The sequence below is a fragment of the Carcharodon carcharias genome, chromosome 2, assembly GCF_017639515.1.
Source record: "Carcharodon carcharias isolate sCarCar2 chromosome 2, sCarCar2.pri, whole genome shotgun sequence".
Taxonomy (NCBI): Eukaryota; Metazoa; Chordata; class Chondrichthyes; order Lamniformes; family Lamnidae; genus Carcharodon; species Carcharodon carcharias.
The window spans coordinates 132,776,178-132,803,318 of NC_054468.1; the positions used below are offsets into that span (position 1 = coordinate 132,776,178).

General features: G+C 40.2%; 1 protein-coding gene across 2 annotated transcripts in view; it reads right to left on the reverse strand.

The window, feature by feature from the left end:
• abhd12 (abhydrolase domain containing 12, lysophospholipase) overlaps positions 1 to 27,141 on the reverse strand; it is a 154,321-nt gene that overhangs the window by 29,800 nt on the left and 97,380 nt on the right. For both annotated transcript variants that reach the window (XM_041177024.1, XM_041177014.1), the window contains 3 exons: positions 16,449 to 16,578; positions 12,538 to 12,575; positions 5,433 to 5,512 (listed from right to left, as the gene is read on the reverse strand). In XM_041177024.1, coding sequence (XP_041032958.1) covers positions 5,433 to 5,512; positions 12,538 to 12,575; positions 16,449 to 16,578 — 248 coding nt within the window. The remainder of the gene's footprint in view (positions 1 to 5,432; positions 5,513 to 12,537; positions 12,576 to 16,448; positions 16,579 to 27,141) is intronic.

The window sequence follows — 27,141 nt, forward strand, 5'->3', positions numbered from 1 at the left end:
CAATTTGATCACGGCTTTGATATATATGTTGCAACTCCATTTATCTCCCTTAGCTCCATATTTCTTGATAATCTTACCTAACAAAAATCTAGCAAAATCTTAAAAGTTTAACTGACCTAGTTTTTTGGGCCAGCGAATTCCAGATTTCAACTATACCTTTAGTGTGAATATTTGCTTCCTGATTTCTCTCCTAAATGGCCTGAGGCACATTCTGTCCCCTCGCTCTCAATTCCCCCCAGAGGAACTAGTTTCTCAGTATCGACCCCAATGAATTACCCCTCAATCTTCCAATCTCAAGGAATACAGATTAATTCAATCGGTCCTCAGAATTTAACCTTCGAAACCCCAGTAACATTCTGGTATGGTAAATCTGCACTGTAGCCACTCCAAAGCAAATATATCCTTCCTGATACGGTGATCTGGACCAATGGGGCAGCTGTTTTTTCTAGTTACCATTGAAACATTCCTCACTTTATTGAATTATCTACAAATTACTCCATGATTGGTGGGCCAGATCAATCACAATCATGCACTGCATCAACCAGTTGATAATTCCACTTAACATCGTTTAATTGAAATTTATAGAAAGTAGGTAGTAATTAAAGAGGTTAATCCTAAATTACATCCAAATTAAAAGTATAAACACTGATGTTAATCTGCCTTGATTGAAACGATGGGAAGTTTTATTTGTGCTTACATTTTGTCATAATTTAAATTAAATCCAAATGAACACAGTACTTGATTGTAGAACTACGTAGAAATACAACACACAAAAAAGGCCGTGTTGAGGTTCACCTTCCGTGCGAGCAGAAGCCGTAATCAATCCCACGTGCCTACTCAGTTTCAATATCCCTTTATTCATTTTTCCTTCAACCATCTAACTTATTCTTAAATGTTTACATAGTTTCTGCTTCAATCACTAATATCCCACATGAACATTCCACAGTTTCAACAGCTATGTAAAAAATACTTCTGCTCTCTGTCCAAAATCTCTCATGTCAATGTTCATTCACTCTGTGCCCCTGAACCACTGAAAACGGGCTGATTCTACACATTCCAACTCGTTCCCTCAAAATTTTAAACAATTCCATCAAATTGCCCCATAATCCCATCTCTTTTCTCATTTCCTCATTTCAGGGAGCACCCTAGGGAGTCTGCACTGTGCCTTCTCCATTGCCTCAACATCCTTTCCATAATGTGAAGCCCAAGACTGCACAGTACTCCAACTGAGGTTTTACAAAGATTTTATACATTAAGACTTGACTTTTACAATCTATACTTTTGTCATTTTTATGGCTTTATTCACCTGAGATGCAACTTTGAATGTCTTGCCCACCTGAATCTCAGCATGGTTAGAGAAATGCAAACCACTCCTGGAACTGCACCCTCATTGCACCTGTCCAATCTCAATAATATGCCCTCTGAAGTAAAACATCAATATTTTATTCTAAAACTCATGCAAAGTTGATTCTTTATCCTCATAGATAAGGGAAGAGAAAAAATCTAGCACAGCACCAAATAACCCCTTTTCATAAGGCAGACCGAAATCCAGTCAGTCTTGTTAGTGTTGTTACCAAGACATGAGATTGCTTTAAAAAGACTAATTTTCACTCCATATCTACTGCAATAAAATCAGCCATTTCACAATGTGAAAGCAGAAAGGGATGCAGGATTTACTGAGATTTATTCAATTTCAAAGCAATTTACCAGTACATTCGAAACTAATCTCAGGCACAATAGTGTTGTGGTTATGTTACTGGAAAAGTTTTCCAGAAGCCTGGACTATAATCCACAAGATCCCAACTGGTTCACTAATGTTCTTTAAATGAAGGAAATCTGCCATCTTTACCCAGTCTGGCATGTATGCAACTCTGGTTTCACACCATGATTGACTCTTAACTGCCCTATTAAGTCGGCCAGCAAGTCACTCCAAAAGTTGAAGAAAAGCCCACCTTCTCAGCACATTAAGAAGTGGGAAATAAATGTCAGCCTTGCCAGTGATGCCCACACCCCAAAAATGAATTTAAACAAAAACATGACCCTCCTTTGTGCACGCATGTGTGATAGGGAAGGCAGTAATTTCCCTACGAGGGTTGCCTTAGAAATATTACTGCTGGTATGTACAACAGAATTGTATGATCCCCAGGTCCAAGTCACCTACCAGGCTCCCATTGGTCAGAACAGGTTTAAAAAAACTGAAAGTGACATCAATTTTCCACAAATATATCTGGTAAGGACTTTGTAATTGAATGATACAAGAGGTCACAGGTTCAATTTCCAGAGTGGGGCAAGCAAGTTTTTCTGATTTGTGGGATGGTGGCCATTGGTTTCAATGTACATGCAGGTGGAATGCCAAACCACTTTGGCTCCTCCTGGATATAAGGCAACATTAGGCATGGTTCTCACTGGAACAACCCCATCCTTGTAAAACTCTCTAGCACTTCTTCATCCTTGTTTACAAATGTGCAAAGTACCGCTGATTACATCTATAGAGCCATACGCTAACAGGAGTCAACAACTGGGAGAAAATGGAAAGATAAAATCTCCTCTAAAAAGATGCAATTAAAAGGAAAGCAGTGCATAGAATTGCTGCGCAGTTTTAGGTGATTAAAGGGAGATACCTGAATAATTTTTTGCTGTCCCACAGCTGTGTTGCCTTAGAACGGGTGAGTTGGAAGCCATTTCATAATGTTAGTTTTGTTCAGGGCTCATGCTCCTGTGGCAACTGGTAGTTCTTCCTTACTGACAATATTCCCATGACCAGCCTTACAATATTAGGATGTCACATTTTTGCACAAGATTTTCATGAAATGACTGGTTCAGCAATGTTGAAACCAATCAGTTCATCTTGTCTGTGCTGGAAATTTGAAAGAACTATCCAATTAGTCTCGTCCTCCAGCTCCTTCCCCACAACCCTCAAATTTTTCCTTTTCAAGTATACATCTGCGCTTAGTCAATTTTTGTTCCAATGCTGCCACTGCCCTATTAATTTTGCTAATGTGCCTGTTATGTTGTACTTTATCAAATGCCTTTTGGAAGTCCATATACACAACAATGACACGTTATGCTCATCAACCCTCAGTTTTTGTTGCTTCATTAAAAAATCAGTTAGTCAAACGTGATTTGCCTTTAATAAAACCATGCTGCCTTGCATTTTTTCAACTGTCAATTAATTTTGCGCCAGAATAATGTCTCAAAATTACCCACCCACCAATATTAGGCTGACTGGTCTATAATTGCTGGGTTTTTCACTCTTCTGTAGTGAAGACTGATGCTAAGTACTCACTTTAGTACCTTAGCCAAGTCCATTGCCCTCACATGATGATCTTTTCAGACCTCAACCTGCCTTTGACTACGCTCTTACTATTTGTGTGTTTCTAAAAGACTTGTGTTCTCTTTTGTGTTAGCCATTGAACTATTCTTGTAACTTCTCTTTGACCTTCTAATCCCTCAAGATCTCCTCTGTATTCAGTTTAGTTCTCCATTATATTGTGAACCTTACATCTGTCATAAGCCTCCTTTTCCTATGTTTCTATATCCTTAGCCATCCAGGGAACTCTAGCTTTGGATGCCAATCCTTATCCCCACGTTGGAATATGTCTGTTCTGTACCCAAGCTACGTCTTTGTAGGTCTTCCATTGTTTAATTACCGTTTTGCCTATGGAGTTTTCATTCCAATCCACCTCGGCAAGATTTCTTTCAACTCACTGAAATTTGCTCTCCTCCAGTTAAATATTTTTGCGCTGGATTGTTTTTTGTTCTTTTCCATAACTATTTAAACTGATGACTATGATCACTGTTCCCCAAATGATTCCCAGCTGAAACATGCTCCATTTTCCTCTCTTCATTTTCCAGAACTAGATCTAAGTCCTTTGTTGGGAATACACTGATTAAGGTCTCTTGCACATATTTCACGAGGTTCTACCCTCTTAGCCCATACACTTATTTCAGGCTACATGAAGATAATCAAAGTCCCCCTTTATCACTATAATTCTTGTATTTTCAATAGTTTGCTCCTCTATCTCCTTCCCACTATTTGTTAAACCGTCAAGTACACCCAGTAGCATAATAACTTCTGTATCATCCTTAATTCTAACCAGATTCTTTAACCCCTCAACATCATCCCGTGGCAACAATATTCTATCAATACTGCTACAACCCCTCTGATTTTTCCTTACTTATTTTTCCCCCAAATACCTCAGCCAAGAATATTAATTTTCCAATCCTCCCCTTTTTTTGAGCTGAGTCTCTCTTATTGCCACTATATCATAGCTCCATTTGGCAACTTGTGCCTGAAGCTCACCAACCTTATTTACACACCACATGCTTTCGCACACATGAACTCCAAATCCATCCTGACTGCATTGTATTGCCCCCATCTGATCCTTCCTGTTCATATGTTATTCTTTACTCTGGTACCATTTGTCTCTCCCAGTGCTCTGTGCACCTTGTTTCTCTTCTCTAACGTTTCACCTTGGTGTCCATCCCCTGCCAAACCCACCTCCACGGCATTAGTTAACCAATCCACAAGGACAATGGTTTAAGCTCTGTTGAACAGCAATTCATCTATCTGCGGCATTAGATGCAATATTCTTGCTAAGGCCTAACCAATGATTTAGAAAAGTTTAGCAGAAATTCCTTGCATATATACTGAACACCTCTATAAAGTCAAGGATCCTATTGGCAGTTTTAGCAGCTTAATCAATGTCCCTTTATTAACCAATGCAGCATTGCTTCTGAAGCAAAGTAACAAAAAATGTGGCTGACAAAGACCAGTGAGTCTTTAGGATTAAACAGCAATTTCCTTAAGGCAATAGTATGATCAAGAGGCACAGGTGACTGGATACAAACAAATGTAATCCAGTTTTGTCTTTAGTAGCACTGTATTCAAAATGTGAAGCCAACACATTAATTCTTTATTCCATAATCTTGGACATCCATTGCTCAGAACACAGTATTTGTCACCTTGTAAGTCTGTCCTCATAAGCAGCCCCAATTTCCTTTGCCCAACCACTGGCTAGTGTGCCTTTAGAATCCTAGCCCTAAGTTCTGGAATTCCTTCCCTGAATCCCTTTCTCTTTGAATATCCTTGGTCACCTGTCATTACATCTTATGTGGCTCAGATGCCAAATTTTGTCTGGTAATGTTAATATGGAATGTTTTACTATATTCAAGGTACAATATGAATGTATATTGCTATTGTTGAGTGTTGTGAACAGGTATAACTGAATTTAGGCCACAATGTCACCTGTAAACCTATATGTTAGTGCCAAATAATCCGTGGAACTTTCAATATATATTGGTCTTCATACAAGAGGTATGATAGGTCTTAATTTGATGAGCAGTCATTCATTCTGATGATGGCAGAGAGAATCATGCTCTTCTTTGCAATGCACGGTATAGGACATTACTTAAAATAACAGACCACTTACCAGTGAAAAAGGGTGGCTTTTGGCTTCCTCCCGAATGTTCGTGAAAGGAGATTCCAGAATTAGGGCATCTGGAGGGGTCTCTAAGGATGAAAGCAATCATATGTAACTAAATTAAAAGATTAGCGTTTTATAATCATGCTGCAATAAATTGCTAGTTAAATAACATTCATTGGCCGCACATTTCTCTAATCTTCCTGTGTAACTAACATCTTCAGCAACAGCAAAGTTCAGTTATGCTGCTGTTGTACATTGCAGGATGGGTGACTTATTAAGTGACGTTTATCAAGAGCTAGAGGGCTCTTTTATTGCACCTCATATGACGAGCTGGCTTCACAACCCCTCTGCTGCCATTATACCATCCAGATATATTACAGCATTTGAAATGCTTTGCACTTCCAATGCTACCCCCCACCCTGCCCAACGAACATGTAGAAATAGGTACAGGCATTCAGTCCCTCCAATCTGTTCCACCATTCAATTAAATTATGGCTGCTCTGTATCTCAAATCCATTTACCCACCTTTGCCCTTATCCAACAAAAATCTATCAATCACGGTCTTGAAAATTTGAACTGACCCAGCAACCACAACTTTTTGGGGCAGCGAATTCAACATTTCCATTACCTTTTGTGAGAATAACAGTTTCCTGATTTCGTTCCTAACTGGCATAGCTTTAATTTTGAGACTATGTCCTGTTGCTAAATTCCCAATCAGGAATTCCCTAACAGGACATAGTTTATCCACCACTTTAAAGACCTCAAATTAGGTAGCTCCTCACACTTTTCTGAACTTGAGAACATAAATCAAGCATATGCAACTTGTCTGTGTAATTTAATTATTTGACAAGTCCTGGTATCGTTCTGTAACCCTTCCAAGGTCAAAATATCTTTGCTAAGGTTCAGTGCCTAAAACGGAAATTTGTTCAGCAGATATAGTCAGTAGTCTGTCTGAGGTTATGTACAACGGAAGTATCACTTCCTCACATTTGAATTGTAAACCCCTTGAAATAAAAGCCAAACTCTAGTTGCCTTTTTGATTGTTTTTTTTGTACCTGTGCACACATTTCTATAATTTGTGCATGTGGACACTTAAATTTTTGGTACTTTTCCAGTAACATAATATGCTCAAGAGTAAAAAGCTCCGAAGTTGTTGCTGGTCCCAAAATTAGTGAAGTTGAAGTTTAGCTGAATACTGGCTAAATACTGACACTGCAGCTTGGGAAGTCGGATTGGGGTGGGGAGGAGAAGGTAGCCAGAAAAGACTAAGTAGCTTTGCTGAATTATATTTTGCATTGACTCATCATAACCAGTCAGTCCACAAAGCAAATTATGAAAATACAAAGTGTAGAGTTCATCAAGCCTATGCCCTCCAATGTAGCAGGTGCAAGTTGCATTGTCACAGCCTTCTTTTATTTAAATCTCCTGAAAGTGCTGACTAAACTCAAATCTCCCATGAAAGCAAAATTGTGAACTTTGTACCAAGCCTTGAATAATGTGCTTCATATTGAACTATAAATTAATCTTTCATCTCTGTTTGAATTTATTATAGAACCTCCAATCTCATTTCTAGCCAGACAATTATCCAACTATTTTAAGGGAGTGTAATGTTTTATCACGAACCGACTTTAATGGAAGCTCATTTCACACAATCCTCCGCCTTGCATTATACACCCTGGCATATAAATCAACCACTGAAGCCTCCAAAAATCATTTCAAAAACGGAGGTCGACTTATGTGTCAAGTATAAAATGTGAACCGCCAGTGTGGGTGGATGCCATTTTGAAATGTGAAGGAAAAACATAATACCAGTAATTCATATTAATATGGTGTGGTTTATTGAATAAGTTAGTTGCACAAAGATGCCTTCAACCACAATGAAAGAGTTTTAAAACCCATCAAATTCATTATCTTCAACATCCTATGCAAAGAGTTCACTGATTTCATTGGGTGACTTTGGCTTTAGCATCACTGCAAGGATCACATCTGGATCAGATGTGGTGCTTTCATTTTCAGAATCATCCCTCCATAAATCATTTTCCTTTTCTTCTATTAAATTGGATAAACTGCATTTTTTAAACGACCTGATGACAGCTTGTGCACCAGCGAGTAACCCATCTGCTCATAGGAGATGGGTTATCATTTAAATATCCTAATATGGCTGTGCCTTTACTTTAACAATGATTCTATTTTGAACCACAGTCAATGGGGTTTCCCTGGCCTCAGGAAACCTGGCAGGTGGAAAGCAGTGAGGAAGGCTATATCCATGAATATTGTGTCTTTGTAACACTGCTAGTGGGCTAGTAGAGGGACAGAGGTAATAGGGAATGGAAAGGGAGATGGTGAGGAGGAGCAGGATGGGGAAGTTGTCCAATAAACTAAATAATGCTTTGTGGGAGGAGGGTGAGGGGAGATGTGCTTGTAGGAGGTGTCTAGGTTAACGTAACCAAAACAAAGCTCTGTGGGAGTGTTGTCAGGTGAGTCTGTGCACTTCTATCATTTAATTAATGGTCACTTCGGCGGTGGTGAAATGTGCTCAGGCAAGGTACAAGTGTTCTGATTAGCAAGACTGAACTTGCCTGGTTCTGTTCTTATCAATCAAGTTGCCTTATCTATCAGGGAATTACCTAAAGTGGCTTCCCTTCCTGCTCCCATATCACTGCCTCCAGAGTCCCAGAAGATACTATACTCAACCCATTTTATTTGTCATTTACATGACAAGGCTTGGTGGCATCTTCTGAAAACACATCAAATTCCGCATATGCGCTGATGACAACAAGCACTGCCTCACCCTCTCTCAACCCCCCACAATGTCTTTAATTTGTCATGCTGCCTGTCCAATATCTAACATTGGATGAGCTGAAATTTCCATCAACCAAATATACGGAAGCCTGAAGCTGTTGTCTTTGTCCTCTGCCACAAACTCCACTCCTACATCACTGACTCCACCCACCTCCCTGGCAACTGACTGAAGCTGCACCAGATTGTTTGAAGTCTTGGTGTGGTATCTTATCCATTACCAAGATTGCCTACTTCCAGGTCTGTAACATCATACAACTCTGCTGCTGCATCAGTTGCTGAAACCTTCATTCATGGCATTATCTCAAGATTTGTCTATTCCAGTGCTTTCCTGGCTGGCCTACCATTTTGCACCCTTCCTGAACTCGAGCTCATCCAAAACTCGCTGCCTGTATCCTAGCTCGTGTCAAGTCCCATTCACCTATCACTTGCGCTTACTAACCTACTTTGGCTCCCAGTCCAGCAACATCTCAATTTTAAAAGTCTCATCTATGGCTTTAAATCCCTCCATGCTTTCACCTCTCCCTCTCTCTCTCTCTCTCCCCTCCTCCAAGCTTTCCACTTCCTGAAATCTCTGTGCTCCTCCAATTTGGACCTTTTACGCATTGCTGATTTTTAATCGCTCCTCCATTGATGGCAGTGCTGTCTCGGCCCTAAGCTCTGTCGCTCTCTCCTTAAACCTCTCTTGTCTCACTTCCTTTAAGACACCCTTTAAAACCTACCTGTTCCAAGGATTAGGAACTTCAGTTATGAAGACAGATTAGAGAAGTTGGGGCTGTTTTCTTTAGAGAAAGCTGTGAGGAGACTTGATAAAGGTATTCAAAATGATGACGGGCCTGCACAGAGTAGATAGGGAGGAACTGTTCCCACGTGTGAAAGGCTTGAGAACAAGAGGGCACAGATTTTAAGTAATTGGCAAAAGACAATTTTGGCACTAAAGTCTTTTAGTAGTCTCAGTAATCTCGGCCTTTTGTCATAACACTAGACATTTTTGTTCCATAAAGTGACTACACCAACTAGCTTTGGTCTGAAATCTTTGCTGGACTTGGGGTTTGATTTAGCCCACTTAAGTACGTATGTGAACATTGCATTTCAGGTGACAATGACACCATTCCGATGATTTTCGAGGACCCATTCCAATCTCAAGATCCGGCCAGTGGTTAGTCCCTGATCAGTGATGCATTGAGTCTTGGGCACCTACATCAGGGCAGATCCCTTTTTCATCCATGCTCACACCAGTTTTTCACGAACACCAAATTCCCTCGCTGCAGCAGTTATTTGATAAGTTAGTAAACGTTAACATGATACTAGCTTCATACTTCATTGTTGGAAGACTCATTTCTCTTCATTGCTCGCCATAAGGGGTTTGCTCTGCGTGGGCATGTCTTAAACTCCCACGCATCTACACAACACAGACCGTATTGCCTGCTTGATCCCTTGCACCCAGTTGTAAAGTAAGTGAAACATGCATTTGTGTGGTGAAAAATTGAGGCTGACTACTAATGTGAGTACAGCATCTCATAGCTGAAAAGAGGTGGTTGATTTATACACCAAGTATATGCAAAAACACAATTTTTGAGGCAGGAGAAATGGGGTCGTTTTATACACTGGGTCAACTTATACTCCGCATTCAGCGATGTTAAAATTGGGGACTGGATTGCAAAAATTGATTTCAAAATGCATCATAAATTCCTAGGTATATGAAAAGTCATCAAAAGTGTTGAGACCTATCTGCAGTACTGTGTATACCTGTAGGGGGTGATGGAAATGGCAAATTTCCACTGTAAATCTGTCACATGATATTAGGTGCAGTAGAAAAGCAGATTTTGATGATGTGAACCAGGCAGTAGGTAACTAGCACCAACAGCATTTGGTTACCATCAGCATCAAATCTGCCAGCCTAGCAGCACATTTGGGCCAAAGCAAAGGACCCTCCACAACCCTGTTCAAAGAAGAGGTTTAAAAATAAGCATAAAAAATGCAAATGAAGCACTGGGGTTCTTTTCGACAGGACAAGAATACAAAAGCAGAGACTTTATTTCAACTTATATACAATCTTCATTAGACTACACTTAGAATACTATACATAGTTCTGTTCTTCATTTTACAAATTGGATATAAGAAGCAAAAAAAATTTATAAGGATGATACCAGAACAGAGCGTACAACAATCAGCAAAGACTGAACCACAGCTTTTTTCTCTAGCAAAGAGAAGACTGGGGGATGGTCTTATGAAGCTCTTTAAAGCTATGAATAGACTTAATGTAGCGGACATTGAGATGATTCATTAAGTGAGGAATCCAAAACTACATGCCATAAATATAAATAGTCAATAATAAATGCAAAAGGAATTCAGAAACCGGCACAAACTTGCTTACATGTGGCGTGGTTAAGGCAAATAGAACAGATGCATTTAAGGGAATGCTACCCAAGTACATGAGGGAGAAAGGGATAGAATGATACGTTGATGGGTTGAGGTAAAATAAATAGAATGGGAGGAGGTTTGTGTGAAACATAAAATGTTGGCTTGGACCTATTGGGATGAATGGCCTGTTTTTGTGCTATAAATTCAATGTAATTCAATGAAATTACGATTTTGGTCCCCAGGTATGTAACATTGTTCAAACATTGCAGACTTCAACGGTAGCTGCAATGCATGGTTACACAGAGTCCTCTAATATGGAAATACTGTACTAACGTAAAAATATTTGCAATGTCTTCAGTGGGAACAGTTATATCCAAAGAACAGCTTTTCTTTTCTTTTTTGACCAGCGATAAAAGGTTAAAATTATTTATAAGTATAAGGAAGTTATCTTGAACTTTTAGAAGTCACTGGCTTGGCCTCAAGTGGAGCATTCTGCCCAATCCTGAAAGCACATTTTAGGAAGAATATCAAGACCTTGGAGAGAGTACAGATGAGATTTACTAGAATGGTACCTGGGATAAGGCACTTTATTTATGTGAAGTGACTGGAGAAGGTTGTTCTCCTTAGAGCAGAGATGGCTATTTGGAGATTTAATATAGATGTTCAAAATTATGAGGGTGTTTGATAAAGTAAGTATGGAGAACAAGCTTCCACTGGCAGAAGGGTGAGCAACCAGAGGACATATATTTAAGATAATTATCAAAATGTCATGAGGGTAGTGGGGGGAAATTTTCTTACACACCAAGTAATGATGATTTGGAATGAATTGCCTGAAAGGGTGATGCAAGCAGATAAACAAATAATAGACAAAAACAAAAACAGAATTACCTGGAAAAACTCAGCAGGTCTGGCAGCATCGGTTCCAGGTAGACCTGCTGAGTTTTTCCAGGTAATTCTGTTTTTGTTTTTGTTTTGGATTTCCAGCAACCGCAGTTTTTTTGTTTTTAAACAAATAATAGATGCAGGGTGGAAAGGTACTGATGTAGCCTAACTCCTCACATAGTTCAGATCCTTAATGAAGTACTTAAATGATGAAATTTAAGTGCACTTCAGTGCCTCCAATGTAGGAATGGTGTAGTTGCATGTAATTTTAATATAATGTTAATTCAATGTTACCCTTCTTTTAATACCCCATTCAACAATTCCCTGTTACTTGCTCAATTTGTTTGTCTATTTTCACTACTATTGTACATGATTGTTAAGTGTTTGCATGTTTTTAACCTGATTACTTAGCCTATGAATTTTTTGATGTAAATTACAATTGTGCAATTCTGCCTAAGGGCTACAAACATGTTTCTTGAATAAAATAGCATTATTATTAAATACATAGAATTTACAACTCAGAATCTAAGAGAAGATCAAGGGGCCAGCAGTTCAAATTAGTAAAAGGCAAACGTAGGCCTGTTATCAGGAAAATTCTTCACACAAGCAGCGATCAATATATTGATTAGACTCCTGGTTAGAACAGTTAAGATGAAGGCTCCGGAATTATTGAAGAAGAAACGGAGGGAGCGTTACTGTTGGGTCATTCTGGATGAATGAGCCAAGATAGGCCTTACTTTTTGTAAGCATTTTGTGATCTTGCCACAGATACCACTGATTCAGAGGTATCATGAGGGTCAAATGAGATCACTGTTGCCAATATCTACTTTAGAACCTTCCACAGAATTTGGGTTCATAGAATGTTATTATACAAATTTCATTTGCAAACTAAACTTTGTGGCAAGCTGAGCAAATTGATAAGTTTGCAATCTGAAACCAATGTTGAGCTACTCATTCAAAGCATAGGGTTAATATTTGCAAAGCTGGTTGATGCAAGCATATATTTAATTTCAACAAGCAAGGATGGTTGTGAGAACATAACCAAGAAGTTAATGAAGCACTTTACCTTTTTCACACAAATGCCGTACAACATTTGTAGCAACTCTGAAAAGAGACAAGAGAAATGATTTTCTACTTCCAACATTAGGTATACCACAGAACACAACAAATTAAAAATTCAGAATACCTTTCTTAAGCTAGCACACAACAGATATTCTATTTGTACCTGTGCATACCATCCCACTTACTAAATCATTTAACTATTCACTTTTAAGACAAAATAAATCGCTTGTTAATCAATATACAATGTAACAAAAAGACTAAAATACTGAGATGCTGAAAATCTGAAATAAAAATATAAAATGCTGGAAATATTCAGTAGGCATGGCAGCATCTGTGGAGAGAGAAACAGGGTTACTGGGCTGGATTTTCACCAAGTTGTGATGACTTGGGAGCCCTTTAAAAATTGTGGGTGGGGCCCAATTCTGGAATTCCTGACCCTATTCCTTGGGTTTCCGATTTTCAGGAGGGCCTTTTAAGGGAACGGAGAGGTTTGGGTCGTGTGCCCACATCCTGCACTCCTCACCTGGTCAGCTCCATTGAGGGGACTGGCTTGTCCTAGTCCTCCGCAGTTTTGATGGAGTCCTACCAGCTTTTCAAAGAGTCATGCTTCATAGCAGCTCAAAGGGTGTCAGGAACCATGGTCTGCATGAGAGCACCTTTAGAAAGCTAAGTTCAAAAGGTCCTCCTCATGGCCCCCTCACCCACCCACTATGTCCCCTCAAGCCCCAGGCCCAGGTATGCCCCCCAAACCACGCCTATGGCCCCTCATGCTCGCCCATGCCAAGCTTTGGCACTTCAATGTCCATTCACCCACTACACACTGTATAGAACTGATGAACATAATAGTGGCAGAGAAAAGAAACTCCTTTCTATTACCGTCCAATAAGCTGGTCAATAATCCAGACCCTTTAAAATATCAATATGTGAAACTGCAAGCACTTGAAACCTCTTTAGTTTATGTAAATAAACATTGTGAAATTGACAGAATAGATCAGAGAGCTGGGGCTCTCAATCAAGCAATGTTTTCCCTGCGGCTCAGGTGGTTTAGTACTCCAATGAGTTTCTGGGCTCTCAGCCAAGAATATATAATGAAGTTTAGCTAAGAGCCCAGAAGGCCACTAGCCTGTTGAAACATCTGATCCCCAGGGAAAACACTGCTTGATAGATCAGAGAGCCAGAGCTGTCAATTTCACAATTTTTATTTATACAAAGGGTTTCAAATGCTTTCAGTTTCAGCTATTGATACTTCAAAGGGTCTGGATGATTGACCCGTTTATTGGGCTGTAGTAAAAAAGGAATTTTTTTTAAAGCAATTGGAAAGTTATCAATGGATGGCTGTTACTTTTAAAGTTTTTTTCACAATCCTACTGTCACGATAGGGTTCACTGGTTCTATACAGTGTACAGTGGATGAATGGGCATGGAAGTGCCATAGCTTGGCATGGGGGGGGCATGGGGAGTGTGCGAGGGATGAAGGGGTCTGAGAGGTGAGGGCTGGGGGGTGGGGGGGGTCCGCTTTTATTATGACTAGGACGAGGCCCCACAGCAGCAAGATAGGCCTTTTAAACAGCCTGCCTTCACATCCAGCAGTCCGTGGCTGCCTCCGAACTTTTCCCCAAGTCAGCTGGCAGGACGGCAGCCCGCATCCGTTTCCCCCACAATTAAAATCCCATCCATGTAGGCATTTTCTCCAGAGGTAGGTGGACTGAGCTGAGAACTTTCCCGCAACCTGCCTTGAGAGTGAAAATCCAGCCCAATGTTTCAGGTGAATGACCCTTTGTCAGATCTGGAAGCACTTAGAGATGAAACCAATTTTAAGCAAGGCAGGGAAAGGTAGAAGGAAAGAAATAACAAAAGGTAAGGTGGAAGGCAGGAGAGAATAAATGACAAAAGGAATGATTGTGCAAGACGAAAGAAGATGGTAATATTTTTTGACAATAGCTGATCAAGGTAATTCCGCTTTTCCCACTTAGGCCTCTAGGTACAGCCTTTGTTCCTTTATTTATCCCATTATCATTTCCATTGGCCTCACACCATCATTGCTTTTGTCATTTAACCTCTCCTGCCCTGTACCATAGCACAGACATTCCCTTTTTTTGTTTCCTGCCCTCCCAGCCCTCTTTCCCTGCAGTAGTCGATATGATCTGCCTAAGGGCAAGCACTCTGCTCAGTTCTCCAACCCTTGCGGTCTTGCACTTTTCCCTTCAATTGCCCGTAGGAGCATCCCATTTTCAATTTCAAGTTGCCTTGCTTAAAAACTATTACATCCCTAAGTACTCCCAGTTCTGAAGAAGGGTCATTGACCTGAAACATTAACTCTCTCCACAGATGCTGCCAGACCTGCTGAGTATTTCTGTTTCTACTTCACAATATAACAACCTTGGCTTTATCTTTTACAAAGCTAAAGTTAACAATTACTGGCTGCTTTTCTGTTCTGATAAATGATTATATAAAATATTACAGGTTGCAACATCTATTATGCTCAGTTCATCTACTGAGACAACATTACAAAGATAAATAAAATCGGTATTAAATATCTTAATACTTCAAATAATAACTTTTTTAAACAAGGTAAATGGTAAAAATCAGAACATTTAATTTTTTCTTTGATTAGCTCTCTCATGTTTTCCTTATTATGGCTGTCTACTTCATGCCATATGTTGGTTTGTGGAGGATAAATCTTAAATTTGCCCCTCTCCATTATCAGCAGGAAAAATGGAGAGTAATGCAATAGCCACACAGAATTAGGCGATACCGTGAATGCACCAAGCCAACAAAAATAACCAATCAGTAATAATGTCACCAAGTAAAATGGTTTTATCACGTAACGCTACAAACATATGGGATGAGTTTTAGACAGATCGGTGGGATGACACTAATATGTTCAAGCACTACAGCACAAGGTAGTGGATTGTAGCGTTGTGCCTGGGATTCTCTATATTGCAACTTTCGAATTGTTACTGTGCCAATACTTTCTGAAAAAAGACTGTACTGTTTGAATGAGCACACCTAACTTTACCACCTAGAAGGACATTGGCAACTGTTGCACAGGAACGTCTCCAAGCCTCCCTCCAAGTCACATACTGTCACTAGTTCAAATTCTGTAATTCCCAACCTAACAAGTGCTATGGGAACATCTTCACAACAGGGCTGCAGCGGTTCAAGGCAGTCCACCATCACTTTCTCAAGAGCAACTCGGGCCTTGCTAGAGATGTCCAGGTCCCCCAGAATGAATTTTTAAAAAAGCTCTTGAATTAAATATAGTGCATTACTTTAGTATTCTAACTTCTGTATGCAAGACAGTATTGTGTAAGTAGATGTGTTAAAATTAAGTACATTGTCACACAATTGTTTACAGTTAAACCCATTGTTCTGGTGCACGTGTAAACACAAAAGACTAAATTAATCCCATTTCTATTGTGGCAAAAATACATCTTTCCATATCACAAATTATTGCTTTCATGGTACCCTAATATGTTGAACGATATATTTTGTAAGGCTTTGTAGAAGATGGAAAGAGGGAGCAAACACTTCACAAAATGAAAGAGGATATCAAAGATTTGACAAAAAGCACTTATGAGCCACTAAGTTACGAGCTAGAGACATGCATACTGTTACTTTTTAAATTGGGATTGGGAAGTATTCCTGTTGGTCGAATCCAAAGTTGGTCTCAAGTTTTCTCATGTTTTCTTGTTATAGGAGCACAACAGGATAATCATACCTGTGCCAGCATGGAATTATTCAATTAATCCCACTCCCATGTTCTTTCTCCATAGCCCTGAAAATGCTTGCTTTTCAAATATTTTACAATTTCCTTTTGAACGTCACCACTAAATCTGCTGCCAACACTCCTGGTCAGTGAAAAATACAGGTGTTTAATACTACTTTCCATTTAGATAAACAATTAGTCACTTACCCTGTGCCTAGTGAGTGCCCCCAGATGTAGACTGAACTCGTAGCACTCCTCGCTTTCAACCAATTGTAAGTGTAGACAGCATCTGTGGTCATTCCCCTCTCCGAGGGGGTCCCTTCAGAGTCTCCCCATCCTGGATTCAACAGACAAACCAAAACCAAAGAGCTGTTTCACAAACTTTAAGAATTTTATCTTGACATACTTTGAATCGTGCAAGCTAAGAATAATGCCTTTCACTTAAAATAGCAAACTACTATTTGACTGAATGTGGCACCAAGGACCCCTAGCAAACTGAAGTCAATAGGAATCAGGGGGTGGAGGAGACTCTCCACTGGGTGGAGTCATACCTAGAACAAATGAAGACGGTTGTGGTTGTTGGAGGTAAATCATCTCAGTCCCAGGAGATCATTGCAGCAGTTCCTCAGGATAGTATCCTAAGCCCAAACATTATCAGCTGCTTCATAAATGACCTTTCCTTCAGCAGAAGGTCAGGAGCGGGGATGCTCAGTGATGAATGCACAATGTTCAGCACCATTCACAACTCCTCAGATACAGAAGCAGTCCCTGTCCATATGAACGATATTCAGGCTTGGGCTGATAAATGGCAAGTAACATTCGCGCCACACATGTGCCAGGCAATGACCATCTCCAACAAGAGAGAATCTAACCATCTCTCTTTGACATTCAATGGCATTGCCATCGCTGAATCCCCCACTATCAACATCCTGGGGGTTACCATTGGCCAGAAGCTGAACTGGATCAGTCATATAAATACTGAGACTACAAGAGCAGGTCAGAGACTGGGAATTCAGCGGAGAGTAACTCACCTCCTGACTCCCCAAAGCCTGTCAACCTGCTACAAGGCCAAGTCTGGAGAGCGATGGAATACTCTCCACTTGCCTGGATGAGTCCAGCTCCAACAACACTCAACAAGCTCGACATCATCCAGGCAAAGTAGCCTGCTTGATTGGCACTCCATCCACCACCTTAAATGTTCAGTCCTTCCATCACCGACGCACAGTGGCAGCAGTGTGTACAATCTACAAGATGCATTGCAACGACTCACCAAGGCTCCTTTGATGGCACCTTTCAAATCCGTAACCTCTACCACCTAAAATGACAAGGGCAGCAGATGTTTGAGAACACCACCACCTGCAAGTTTCCCTCCAAGCCAATTGCCATCCTGACTTGGAAATGTATTGCCGTTCCTTCACTGTCGCTAAGTCAAAATCCTGGAGCTCCCTTCCTAACAGCACTGTGGACTTACCTCACCAAATGGAGCACAGCTGTTCAAGGCAGCGGCTCACCATTACCTTCAAGGGCAATTAGGGATGGGAAATATGTGCTAGCCCAGCCAGTGACACCCACATCCTGTGAACAAATAAATTAAAAAAAAACTCCAAGCAACTCAAGAATTCCACTTTGCAAGGCGCTTTCTAGCATGCAGTTTTGTTCCAAACAGATAAAGTCACTATTCTTGAGGCATGGACTGTATTTTCACAATCAAATAGCACTGCTCATTAGGTGTGAAGTAATATGAAACATTTACGCAGTGATAATTAATTCAACTGCATCGCTACATCTCGATGAATATTAAGAAGGATCAAAAACTGCATTCGAGTAGCAGACACACACACGCGCATATCATTACTGGTTATGTTATGTTATTTTTTTGCTTAGCAATCCCTAAGTCCCTCGGCTGAGGAATAATTCTACTGATCAGATGATATTCCAAACATGGTTTCTGCCTGGTTAGTAAAGCTAGCACCAGAAATAAAGATAAAAAAGTCAGGAGATACAAAGTATACACATTACATATGCTGTGAAAAAGGTTTATAATGCAAATGCCATACTTATATTTGTCATCTACTTTGAAACTTGTGCCTACTAGAATGATAAGCAGAGTATAACCATTTTTCTACATACTTTCCCAGCCTTTAGAAATGTATTTTAAGCATCAGTGTCAGTCTGTTAGTGCCATACAGTTGCTGCCTGAGGCTGAAAGAGAAGTCTGAAAGGCTTCTTGGATGGATGGGAAAGGGATATCTCTTACGAACACCACAGCATGCCTTCAGCAAGGTAGAGTCATGTTGATGTGAGAGAAGATGTGAGTACACTGCTATCCACTCCAGATATAACAATTTGCATTTATATCACACCTTTAACAGAGTGAAATGCCCTAGTGTACTGTGCAGGAGCATAATCTGACAAAAATTGACACCAAGCCAAAGGAGATATTAGGATGGGAGGCTAAAAGCTTGGTCAAAGAGGTTGATTTTAAGGAGCATCTAAAAGGAAGAGAGAGGGTGGCATGAATTGGAAATGGTTTGGAAAGGGATTTCAAGACCTTAAGCCCTACACAGCTGAAAGTACAACTATCAATGGGTTGAAGAAAGTGGGGGATGCATAAGAAGCCAGAGTTGGAGGATCACAGATTTCGCAGACATATGTAGGGCTGGAGAAGGTTACAGAGATAAGGAGGGTTGAGGCCATGCAGAGATTTGAACACGAGAATGAGAATTTTAAACCTGAGGCATTGCTAGACTGGGAGTTAATGTGTTCCAGTGAGCACAGGGGTGATTAGTGAATGGGACTACAAGAATCTTGATCCATCCCAATGGTCCTGTCAAATAAAGTCAAACAGCCAATGAACACCAATATAGATTATCTTCTGCCTCGCTGGTGGTTATTGCCTCAAAACACATCTTGATCCTGAACATTAGATCTTTATAAATATATAGACTATATGATGCACAAAGTGTCTTTTACCCTCAAGGAAAGAAAATAATTACAAATAGCCTTTTAGGTTATTTCAAGGACTACTGGTTCGCACATAAAAGCATCAGACTGAGTATGGAGCCAAGCTGTGCTTCATGTGGTTTGGTATAGAACAGGAAGAAACAGTGGGAATTAAAGGCGGCCTTCTTATATTAATTGAGCCTGTCCTGGCTCTTTTGTAGAGCCAACCAGTTAGTCCCATTCTCCTGCTCTTGCTCTATATCCTTGATTTTTTTTCTCTTTCCAACATTTATCCAATTTTCTTTGAAAAGCTTCTATTGAATCAGTTACCAACACCTTATCATCAGTGTATTCCAAATCCTAAACACTTGTTATGCTGTCTCTGATTCTTTTAACAATCACCTTAAATCTTTGTCTTCTGGTTATTGACCCTTCAGCCACTGGAAACAGTTTTGCTTTATTTACTCTAATGATTTTAAACACTTCTATCAAATCTCCTCTCAACCTGCTCCGCTCTAAGGAGAGCACAGCCAGTGACTCAAGCTTATTCAGTTAACTGGAACTATTCTAGTACCTTCTCCAAAGCCTTCACATCCTTCCTAAAGTGCAGTTCTCAGAATTGGACACATTATAAAACACTGGTTCTTCCCAGCTGGAGTATAGGTTTAGGATAACTTCCCAGTTTTTGTACTCCAAGCCTCCCTTTAGAAAGCTCAGGGTCCAATGCTCTTTATTAACTGCTTTGTTAACCTGTTCTGCCCTGTTCAAGGGTTTGTGCCCAAAACAATCCAAGATCGTTCTGTTCTTGCACCTTCTTTAAAATTCCACTGAGACTCCTGATACCGATTGGCCAGGTGCAAGACAGTTGCATATGCACACTCAGCTCACGCTGCATCCACCAGTACATGCACGGTTTCTCCTACCACTGACATCATTGGTGTGCACCCATCAGCTGCTATCAGTACTGATTTGCACCTGTGAAAGTGGCAACATCAGCCGCTCAGCTGCTCTCTATGGCACATCCTGGCTCTCTTTGGCACATACTGTCCACTGCTGGCTCCTCTCTTCGCCACCAAGTCCTTGCCAGCCCTCTCCACAATGCTTCCTTCTCCAGCCATTGTGAGCCACGATATCTGACAGTGGTGGTGATTAGTTAATGCAGGATGCTAAAATAATGTTGCGTTTTGCTATATGCATGACAATCTTAACATTTTTCACACCACATCAACTGTTGCAAGATTCTAATGCAGGAAATTATATAGTGTAAGCATGAACATGTTTGTAGTCGGGGAAATAATGTACAGCAAGCATAACCTTGTAAGCAGAATTTACCGACTGGGTTGTTCCTACTGGGGCAAATGTAGCATTCTAATCTAGAGAGAATTCCACAAATCTGCTTCAGCTTTTCTTCAGATCTGCTGTATTTTAATAACCAGGAGTCTTCAGTCACTGACTTTGACATCACAGGTAGTGCAAATACATGTGCAGGAAGTGTGCCCTCCGCAGTTGTGGCTTCACTAAGCTCAGTCTTAAAACTGTACCATTTAGCTTGTATTGTCTTTCCTCAATCTTCCTACCAAAATGTATCACCTTACATTTTTCTACATTGAATTTCATCTGCCACATGTCCACCTGCTCCACCAACCAATGGCCTCTTGAAGTCTATTACTTTCTGCCTCACTGTTGTTATGCTTCCAAGCTTCATGTCATCTGCGAATTTCAAAATTTTACTCAAGTTATTAATCAATTTCATTAATGATTTTGTTGAGCGTAAACGTCACTTGCCTGATACGATCAGGCATCCTTCATTTATAGTTTTCCTAAATATTTTCTAAGCTTATTAGCCATGTCCTCTAGCTTTGTAATCAAAGTTTAAATCAAATTGCTTAAAAGCTGTCCATCTCCAACATCTTCCAGTTCTGATAAAAGATTAACCTGAAACATTAACTTGGTTTCTCTTTCCACAAATACACCTGACCTTGAGCATTTCCAGCATTTTCTGTCTTTATTTCAGATTTCCAGCACTGCAGTATTTTGTTTTTAAGTATACTGTATACATACACTTCCACTTTAAAAAAAAGCATTATGTTCTGCCTCAATTTTATTTTCCACAATGCAAACAAGTCAAATTATCTTCACACTTTGATATGTGGTACTTTTCTCCAAACCATGATGGGAAGGTGATGAGAATTGCAGTTAGCATGCAAGGCTCCAACGATTTATGCAGGATCAAAATAACTAATTTCAATTTATAAACAAATGCCCTTGAGGGGAAAATCACTTGAAAGTATTACTTGTGACCTTCATGTTCTCCAGCTAAACATTGATAGACTCATGTGTAATGTCTTCACACTTTTTTCCTCAAAAGGTCTTGGATTTGGGTTTGGTAGTCACGTTTCACTCATTTGCCAAATACTTGCAAGAGGTTACTGAATCAGTGGAGGGGAGCCAGCTATAATTTTATTAACTTTCAGTAGGAATTGAAACATTCAACAATCAGGATTTGAAGAATACCTAGCTGGATTGAGAACTGCTTTGGTGATACAAAATGATAGTATATAATAAATGGAAAATGCTCAGTCTAGGACCCAGCAATTGACAAGAATTTTACCGCAATCTGTTTTGGGCCTCCTGCTCATTCACAATCTGCTGAAATGTTTTTGAGGTGATTGCTTTACATTTGAAATGCTGCATACAAATTCAGCCAGCCTGTTTCTGAAAGAACATGGGCATAATGGAGAGCGTTTGAAGAACAGGAAAAAAGATAGTTCTGAGACTTGGAGCATGCTGGAGTACTGATTCCCCCCGCCCCCACCTCCCCCCATAATATGGATGAGATGTGCAACTTATTTGCTATCAGTTATAATGATACAGATGTGACCAAGCAATTTAATTTACAGAATTCAGCTTTCAAGTCACAGAATAGAATCACAGAATCGTGCAGCACAAAAGGCGTCAAATTGTCCAAGAATATGATCTATATTGAAAATATATTTAAGAACCAATACATTTTAAAAAATGTCAAATAAATAACAGTACAAGCCCAATGCAGCTCTTAGAAAGAGTTGCCTAATTAGTTCCACTTCCCCACTCTTTCCCCATAGCCCTGCAAATATTTCTTTTCAAGTCTATGTTAATTTTGTTTTGAAAGTTACTATTGAATCTGCTCCCAGAACTCTTGCAAGGAAATGCATTTTAGATCATAACTTATTGGTTGAAAAATTCTTATTTTCTCTGGCTCTTTTGCCAATTACCATAAATCTGTGTCCTTTGGTTAATGACCCACTTGCCAGTGGAAACAGTTTCCCCCTATCTATTCCTTCAAAATTCCTCAACTTTGACTGCTTCAATGAAAACTTCCTTAATCTTCTCTGGTTTAAGGACATATCCCATCTTCTCTCGTCTTTCCACATAACTGCAAAGTCTCTCATCCTTGCTACCATTCATTCAGCAAAGCTCAGGTAATACTAGAGATCAGAACAATCTGTTCTCCTTGCATGTTCCAGAGCATTGGAAAAGATTTGCAACAACAGTAGTTGGTAATGCCTCAATTAATTGTCTGATCGGAGGGGGGCTTGGGGGAAACCAGTAGGGAGCACTCCTATTCCTCCTGGGCCACTGGAGTGCCATATAGACACTTGCCTTCTTCCTGACTGTATTTGCCTTACTGCAGCTACCGGGCTTCCCAAGGCCTGGGAACCTCAGCAAAGCTGATCAAGTCTGAGGCTTTCAACCTCAAATGTATTTAAAATGCCAACCTGCTTTCTGCGAATGAGTTCCTTTTGCTTCAGAAAAACCAGGTTGGAGCTAGGTTCCTAATATGCTTTGAAGTTTTGCCCTTTCATCTCCCCACCCATGCACAATCCCACCCAACTAACTCATAATAATGTTTCCAGGTTCCATGGGGAGAATTTTAGAGGGGGAGGATGGGGATTGGAGGATTCCTTCCGCAGTTCAGGCAACTAGCTCAATTTAAAGAAACGTTAGAAATGAAAAAGAATTGCTTAAAAATGGGAAGTAAACAACTTTTAACATTTTTGAGACACGATTGGCGAGCTCACAAAGAATGGTCCAAACATTTAGCAGTCCTCAGCCTCAGCTTCTCCTGGAATAGCAAAGTTGTTTTGTGAAGCAGTGGGCTGTGAGCAAACAGAAGCTGGGCACTAGACTGCTGTTTCTGCACACCAACCTCAGAAAAAGTATCAAGTTAGTAAAACGGAAAAGGAACATATTGCACCTGCATTTTGCATTTAAAATGTACTAATGTTAAGGTTTATGATACAAGTCATTCATTGCATAAGCTCAGCAGGCCAAACCCCTCCAGCATTCTCACCACAAAATGCAAGCAAAGCTGCCCACATTCTTTACACAAGCTTGTGCAGAATAATAATAAGGGTCATTAATGACAAGTCAGCATGTGAAGTACAATAATTGCCATCACATTAAATACAGTCATTTTCTAAAAATAAAACTTAATATACCTACAGTTCTAAGTGCGCTTGGCATTGTATCTAACCTTCCGGTTGAAGGCTTGCCAAATTTCCCTGTGGATAACAGCTAAGCTTATGCAAAACCACAAAACTGATGAAACAATTTGCAAGAGAGAACACGATGGTGAGTTAAATTATACCCATGTAAGGATGTAATGATTAAGAGAGTACAGTTCTGTATATTTTTGAACGAAGCAGTGTATATTGGTTAGAAATATGTATGCATCCTTTTGTGGAGCACAAAAAAGGGCAATACTTTAGTTACATTGCATTATTAAGATCTAAATTGTCACAATGCTAGAAGTTAACCCAATGCTGCAGTGCCTTGGCAAAAACATACCTCAGCTTATGTAATTGATAGGCTGTAAATTCATGAGCTTATGTTTTGAGGTAGAGTGATTTTAAAGTGGGTGTTCACCAGTATAAAACAAATGGGCGAAGCTGGCATTATAGAATCATAGGATGATACATCACAGGAGCCCATTCGGCCCAGTGTATCTGTGTCAGCTCTTTAAAAGAGCTATAGAATAGTCTCACTTCCCCGCTCTTTATCCAGTTCATTTTTGAAGGTTAAATGGAATCTGCTTCCACCACCCTATCAATCAGTGTATTCCAGGTCATAAAAGCCTGCATAGAAAAAAATGTTCATCTCACCTCTGACTTTTACCAATTACCTTAGAGTTGTGCCCTCTGGTTACCAACCCTTCAGTCCCTGTAAGTAGTTTCCCTTCATTTACTCTATCAAAACCCCTCATGACTTTGAACACTTCTACCCAATCTCCCCTTATCCTTCTCTGTTCCAAAGAGAACAGTATTTCCAGTCACTCCATGTAACTGAAATCTTTCATCCCTGGTACCGTTCTAGTAAATCTCTTCTACATCCTTTCTAAGGCCTTGACATCTTTCCTAAAAAATGTGGTACCCAAATTGGGCTTAATACCCCAGCAGGGGCCTAACCAAGGTTTAGCATAACTTTGTTTTTCAAGAGGTTTCTTACCCGAGAGCAGGTCAGACTGATAGATTGTTTGCCCAGCAGACCGGAACCAGCCCTGGGGTGAAGAGTTGTAGTTACCCATTATTCCTCTCTTTATAAAGCCAAGGATTCAGTTTGCCTTTTCAATAGCCTTCTCAATTTGTCCTACAACCTCCAAAAGACTTGTGTACTTGTATCACAAGGCCTCTGTTCCTGCACCCCTACAAATTTGCACCATTTATTTATATTGCCTCTCCTCATTCTTCCTAACAAAATTTATCATTTCACAATCATCTGTGGGTTAATTTACACCTGGCACGTATCTGTTTATTTCACCAGTCTATGTCCTTCTGTAGTCCGTTACTATCATCTTCACTGCTTCCTACATATCAGAGTTCATGTCATCTGCAAACTTTTGAAATTATGCCCTGTATCAAAAGAAGATGTCACTAACATATTAAAAATACCAGAAGTTCCAACACAAACACCTGAAGAACATTACTGCGCACTTTCCTCAAGTGTGAAAAGATCTTTTCTCCATTACCCTGCTTTCAGTCTCTTGGCCAATTATGCATCTATGAAGCCACTGCTCCTTTAATCTCATGACCAAATGCTTTGTCAGAGAACTATGTTTTAAGGAGTATCCTAAGGGAAGAGAGCACGGTAGAGAAACGGAGAGGTTTATGGAGGGTATTCCAGAACATGGAGCCTAGGCAATTGAAGGCTCGGCCACCAATGGTGGAGCAATTAAAATTTGGGATGCTCAAGAGGCCAGAATTAATATGTGCAGATATCTTGGAGGGTTGTGGGGCTGGAGGAGATTACAGAGATAGGGAGGGGCGTGGTCATGGAAGGATTTGAAACCACGATGAGAATTGTAAAATCAAGATGTTTCTTGGCCAGGAACCAAAGTTGGTCTCACTTTTATTCATTTAGTACCTCAGCCTCTGCCTCTATAAAAAGATCTTTTTGGTCTCTAATTGGCCTCCACCCTTTCAATAACTACCATTGTACTAGTAAGATGCCTTTAAAAGACTTTTGGGGCCCTGGTTACGTTACTTGATAAATCTATTCTCAAACTCACTTTTCCACTACCTCCCTCCCCGTTTATTTTTTCAGTTCTCCTCTACTTTTGAGTATTCAGCTTCGCTCTCTGAATATAAACCTGACATTTATCAAATGCCTACTTTTTCTGATTCACTCTAATCTCTATATCATTATTATTAAAATAACCTTCATTGGTAAAGCTGGCCTGTGATGTGGCAGCAAATCCGTTTGTGCAGTCAATTATTGATTACATGTTCGAATTGGTATAATCTAATAATTGATGAATGCACTGTTAGGAAATCCATTGATCTTTGTGTCCCTGTAGACATTGTAACATTTAAGGGACAGGATGCTCCAATGCTGTTAAAGTGGTTCCTAACTAGTTAGCAAGGGTGGGACCCGCTGTGTGTGTGTGTGTGTGTGTGTGTGTGTGTGTTGATAGGTCCCCCAGGCCAGTTCAAGGGTCAGTGAAGAGCAGTTCAAGGATCAGTCAATTTTACTCAGTTAGTCATGAGCAGGTGAAGAAGGCGACTAGCTCCATGCAACTAAAGTGCTGCTGTTAATCCTGGTAGCCATGTGGCAATTCTGTGCTGTTGGGACTCAGGCAAAGCCCCAGTAGCCATTTGCTTGTTCCATGCTGCTGAGCAAGTTCAGCTTAGCAGAAGCTTTGGGAGACATTGATAGTTAGGTGCATCCAAGAGTTGGAGTTCAAAAAATCCTATGTGACTGGGTGTGATCAGAAGCAGGGAAAAGAGAGCCCAGGCAGCAGAGGTGTTGTGATGAGCATTCTCCAGGCAGTCAAGGCTTAGAAGTCTTGAGCAGCAAGCCCAGGAAGGGAACAGTCATTAAAGGCAGTCCGAGTCGGAGCAGCTTTGAGGGAGTTCCGAGGCTAGATATTTGAAAGTACAGAATTGGGATCCCTTGTGAAGTAGAAAGAGTTTAAAGAAATTGCGTAACTCACAGTGAATACTAATATCTGGATAGGCTCGAGAAATCCATTGTTTGCATCTGCCATTTACTCTGTACTGTGGTGTGTTCGACCAGTTTGTCTGTTAATTCACGTATACCTCATGTTAATGCTGAATGTTAGAGTATAAGATATATCTTGTAAATTGTTTTTTCTCTCTAAACCTGTATAGTAAATTTTGTTTTCTGTTTGTTCAAAACCCATGGAATCTTGTGGCTTTATTCCAAAAGCGGGTATCTTTCATTTCAACTTTTAACTACTTTAAACAAAGCGTTACTGGTCCCTAACCGGACCTCCCCTCACACTGCAGGGTCTGGCCAAGGATTGTAACAGTACGATTCAGGACAGAACTGAGGTATAGAGACCAAGTTGGTTCTTGGGTCCTATCCTTGGCTTCTTGATCTCAGACATGACATTGCTAGGTATGCTATAAGTGACTTGCATCTGCACTTGGAAGGGAGAAAAGCAAAATCAACCAGG